The 5,201-nt window shown below is 39.2% G+C and overlaps 1 protein-coding gene across 1 annotated transcript in view; it reads left to right on the top strand.

The window, feature by feature from the left end:
* Positions 1-4,204, top strand: part of LOC107568979 (interferon-induced protein 44-like) — a 4,322-nt gene extending 118 nt beyond the window's left edge. The window contains exons 2-7 of the mRNA XM_016254979.1: positions 2,113-2,146; positions 2,348-2,546; positions 2,698-2,844; positions 2,933-3,104; positions 3,429-3,529; positions 3,636-4,204. Coding sequence (XP_016110465.1) covers positions 2,113-2,146; positions 2,348-2,546; positions 2,698-2,844; positions 2,933-3,104; positions 3,429-3,529; positions 3,636-3,821 — 839 coding nt within the window. The 3' untranslated portion in view covers positions 3,822-4,204. The remainder of the gene's footprint in view (positions 1-2,112; positions 2,147-2,347; positions 2,547-2,697; positions 2,845-2,932; positions 3,105-3,428; positions 3,530-3,635) is intronic.
* The last annotated feature ends 997 nt before the right edge of the window (positions 4,205-5,201 follow it).

The raw sequence follows: 5,201 nt of genomic DNA, 5'->3' as shown, positions 1-5,201 counted from the left end.
GAAGTATAGGTGGCATTTGCGAGAACCTTCTTGTGTATGCTGTCTCAGGCAGTGCTCCCCTCGCCTTAGAGGGTCGTATTTGAGCTTGCTTCTCCCGTTTGGCCCAGTACCTCTGAGTATTTGTGATCAGATGCCTGGAAATGTTAATCCGTGCTATGGTAAGTGCACACGCTAAGCTCTGTGCACTTTCTGAAATCCACATAGTGGTAAGTGTGCCCGTTGAACACTTTGCGCACTTTCTAAAATCCACATAAGTGGTAAGTGTGCACGTTAGACTTTGTACACTTTCTGAAATCCTGTACGGTAAGGGTTACGCGTTATAACTTCGTTCCCTTTCTCTGAGTTGGTTAGACCCCGGTACCTTGGGCTCCACTCAACCAGTGTGTCTCTAATTTGACACACTTGGAAGTATCGCTCCCCTCACCATTGAGGGTTACTATGAGCATGCTGCTTCCTATCGAGCGCCCGGGTTCGCTCCGTGGGCTGCTCTCGTGGTAATATTAGCAGTGCTCCCCTTTTACCAAAGGGATGCCTATGAGCGTGCTATTCTTTCTGAATTCAGAGTTCTCCTCTCACGTGAGAGTTGAGTTATCTTTTTTCCCAGAGCGCCTGGAACCAGCAGCATGAAGTGAACATAGGCCCTTCACTCCGCCTCTCTGATGTGCTGAGATTTTTGGCTAGCTTACATTACGCTTACCCTCTGGTTTCTAATGATCATGCTGTGCGAGCCCCCTCTCTCGTTGAGAGCTGGGTCTATGCTCCCTCAGAGAAGTAAATTATTTCTAGCTGTTCCAGCATTGGAACATGCGGTAGGTCGAGCTCCCCTCTCGTTTGAGAGCTGGGTGTTTGCCCCCCTCTCAGCTAGAGATTTACTGCTAGTCGATCCAGCTTTATGCCTTACATCGAGTTGGTGACTCTCAAACATATTGGTTTTGGGATGCACCATTCCATCTATGAGCTACTCTTTCAGAGTGCCACGAGAGCCCCTTAGAACGGTATCCTAAAATCCATGTTATGGTAAGTGTGCCTGTGAAGGCTTTGTGCACTTTCTAAAATCCACATTGTGGTAAATTCGCACGCTAGTTCTTTGCGTTCTTTTCTAAAATCCTATATGGTGAGGGCTTCGGGCGGTTGCTTCGTGCCCTTTCTTGAGCTGGTTAGAGCCCCGTTCACCTTGGGCGCCACTCCACCTAGGTATCCTAGGATACCTACTTTAACAGGGTGTTGCTACTAGGGGTCTGTTGAGACAGTTCCTTTCAGAGCTTATGCAAGAGCAAGCGGTAGCCCCTGTGTGACGGGCCAAGACTTAGTATGATACTAGGCTCTTGGTCGTATCCCCTTAAAGGAATCCATTTGATTCCAAGCCTGGAGCTCTACCCCGGGCCCAGGAGTCTGGCCCTAACAGGTAAGTTTGGGTATGTAGCCTAGGCCTTTGGGCATAGGGGATAAAGTCACGGACAGCTGTCTTACGTCCCAGGGGCAACTCACCATGAAAATGGTAAAGTTGGTACTTAGTGGTCGCCATGGTTCTGGCCCGCATTCCCCTCAGCATGGCGGCGTGTGTACCGTTCCCCATAGCGACCCCTAGAGGACGCAGTGTCTCCTTCCCTCCTCAGGGAACCATGGTTACATAAGTAAACTGAGACATTTTTAGTGAGGAGGAAAATGTGTTTCCGAAATTATTTAACTGGAACAGCTAAACTGGCAATTTGGAAAACAAAAAAGAATAAATGTTTGCAACTTGCTACAGTGGATCATGAAATTATGTTTGGTAAAAGGAAGATTGAAAATTGAGTTTGCCTATTATAGGCTTATGAATAATGTTGTACTTTTTTGTGATGTGTGGGGTGTTAACGAGGTCCTTTCTATAATTCATGATGATTAACTTAGCAGTGAATTTTTAAGGTTGTTAATTGTACTTTTTATTTATTGAAAGGTGATGTAAGTTTTATAGAGTAATAGAGTGCTTGTTAAACCTCTCCCCTCACGTTTGTCAGTTCACGAGTTGTACGTGATGCAGTTGTGATCGTAACTCACACTTGAATGCTCTTTAACCTTTGAACTTTTTAAACCCCCCCCCCCCCCCCCCTCTCTCTCTCTCTATATATATAGAATTAAAAACACCATGGAGGAAATTTGATTGGGGGTAAGTTCATTACATACTATTCATGGCTAAGTAGACAATAATGTTTAACAATACTTATTATTTCTTTGTTGTTTTATTTTCATGCCGAGTAGACTGGGATTTCAGGGGGCAAAATCATATCTATCACATATTATTAGTAAGTATTTTATATTTATGGAAAGGGTGTGGTTATTTGTTTATGTGTTTCTTGCGCTGGCACAGACAGAAGGAAGTGCTGAAGAAACGTCTAGAAGAGTTCTCTGTGAGTCATCCAGATGGACAGATCATCAAGATCCTGGTAGCTGGACAAATCGGAGCAGGGAAGTCTAGTTTTATAAATTCTGTCAACAACGTCTTCCGAGGACGGATCACATCTGAAGCAATAGTTGATCAAAGTAGGGGCAAAAGTTTTACAAAAAGTGTAAGCATTATTTTCAAATAATAATGCACATATATAACATGCTTGTTTTTTCCCCAATAACCTAAAATTATTTGATTGAATGTGCATTATGGGCATTTTGGCTATGTGTACATGTATTTATGGTTTGCTTTGTTTCCATATTGTTTTGTAGTTGAAATCACACAGAGTCAGAGGTGCAGATTGTGATTTGCCTTTTGTCTTGACTGATATAATGGGGTTAGAACCTAAAGTATTGGAGGGCTCTCAGCCAGAAGATATCATCAGTGCCATATTTGGACATGTGAAGGATGAGTACAAAGTAATAAACCATATTGCAAAAAAAAAAAGGGGGGGGGGGTTTGTTCATGTGATATTTTCAGATTTTCTGTCTCTATTTTATATCTTAGTTCAAAGAAGAGGAGCCACTCAGTCACAAGAGTGAAGATTACATTAGTGACCCTTTACTGTCTGATCAGGCTTTCTGCCTGGTTTACATTGTGGACGCAAATACAATCCAATTTGCAAGTGATCGACTTGTTGACAAATTGAGGATCATCCGCATAAGAATCAGTGATAAAAGTGAGACTGGCATATGAATATATAATGTTTGTTTTAATTTCGAGGAGTGTGTAGTTTCAATCTAATGTACCCCAATACCAAGGTGAAATTTAAAAGAAATAGAAAACATGGATGTTTAAAGGAGTGGGCATGATATATATAGTTGAGATCAAAAGTTTACATACACCTTGCAGAATCTGCAAAATGTTAATTATTTTACCAAAATAAGAGGGATCATATAAAATGCATTATATATATACTGTATATATATATATATATATATATATATACAGTGTGTGTATAATTGTATAGACCACTGACATTGCTTCTATGCAATCACTGTAGGGATTCCTCAAGTGATCATCATGACTAAAGTGGATGAAACATGTCCACTGGTGAAAGATGACCTAAAGAAGGTATACAACAGCAAGAGGATCAAAGAGAAGGTAAATTATGCCATTTGATGTCCTGTGTGTGCTTTAATTCCTGGAACTACCAATTTTTAATATCGACTTTGTCTGATATTTGTTGAAACATCTCTATTTTTTTTAGATGCATTTGTGCAGCGAGATGATTGGGGTGCCAATGAACTGCATCTTCCCAGTGAAGAACTACCATGATGAGATTGAATTAGATAATGATGTTGATGTTCTGATTCTAAAAGCATTTGAGCAAATTGTAAACTTTGCTGATGATAGACTGAGAGTAGCTGCTTCCAACTCTGAATGCAGACAATAATATTCATCTGCTCGATAACAGGACAAACAACACATGGAATGCACACTGGTGACATTTAACTATACATGCATGCACAAAATACCTTGTTCCATATATGCACGCATCAAGGCAGTCTGTCTAGTTCACCACATGTGCAAAATGTTCAGCAGCTTCATTGTTAGTAATAACATATTATATGATTTATATTTATTATTACACGGCTCTCTAAAAAACTTGATTCTGATTAGTCAGTTGTGACATTCTAAGGTTTGTTATTCCCCAATAACAACCGTCATCATTAGCTGAATAACACACTGCTCATCCGGGTATTTGAGGCCGCCCCTTCTTTCAGATCTCTTATATCACACAACCTCTCTCTCGTTTCATTCAAACAACTGCTATAATTTTGCACTCCAGTTGTTGACTGTATTTACTGTCAAATGACTTCTAATAATATATAAGTATATAATATACAATAGTACTTAAGTATTAATAGTAGCTGTAATGATATTGTTGAAGTGTTCATCTTGTTGCCAGACCAATTGTTTTGTAAACCAATTTAAGATAATTAACAGGTAGGATTTTAAAATGCTTTCTTCTCAAATAACATTTGACTCTCTCAAAACATCATTATTTATGTGTTGGAAAAATTTGTAATTAAGTGATATGACTCTACATTATACCTTAAATGACCATCTTGTCTGAACTTTGTCTAGGCTCAAATCCATTTGTTAGGAGCTGTTTTTCTTTGTGGAAGCTGTGTTTAAAGATCTAATAAAACATTTAAACTCAAATCAATATTTTGTGTCTAATTGTGTGGCAAATACACTCTTAAAAAATAAAGGTGCTTCACGATGCCATAGAATATGCTTTTTGTCTAAATGGTTCCATAAAGAACCTTTAACATCTGAAGAACCTTTCTGTTTCACAAAAGCTTCTTTGTGGCGAAAGAAGGTTCTTCAGATTATAAAAGGGTAAGAAGGAGATGGTTCTTTAAAGAACCTTTGACTGAATGGTTCTTTGTGGAAACAAAAATGGTTCTTCTATGGCATCACTGTGAAGAACCTTTTAAGCACCTTTATTTTTAAGAGTGTAGACATGTACTCTTCAATAACAACCAGCTGGATGTGCGCCATTCCTTACTTACAACTACATTATGTTTTAGTCCTTTAGCATGCTGTAAATTAAAAAGTTAAGTAATACAGTTGTCAGCAACATTTATGTCATGGCTGAAACAATGCAGCAAATTAATAAAATCAATAAAAGTACTTGGATCAAGTAACTGACAATAAACGATGATCCACATCAGCCGAAGCGCAATGTCCAGATACAGGAATCTCCGAATGAAACTATTATGACAAACAGTTTCTTCTCTCAAATTAATGCGGTGAAGGACCTTTT

The sequence above is a fragment of the Sinocyclocheilus grahami genome, unplaced genomic scaffold, assembly GCF_001515645.1.
Source record: "Sinocyclocheilus grahami isolate Dianchi unplaced genomic scaffold, SAMN03320097.WGS_v1.1 scaffold1298.1, whole genome shotgun sequence".
Classification (NCBI taxonomy): domain Eukaryota; kingdom Metazoa; phylum Chordata; class Actinopteri; order Cypriniformes; family Cyprinidae; genus Sinocyclocheilus; species Sinocyclocheilus grahami.
This window is presented reverse-complemented; position numbering and strand designations above follow the sequence as displayed.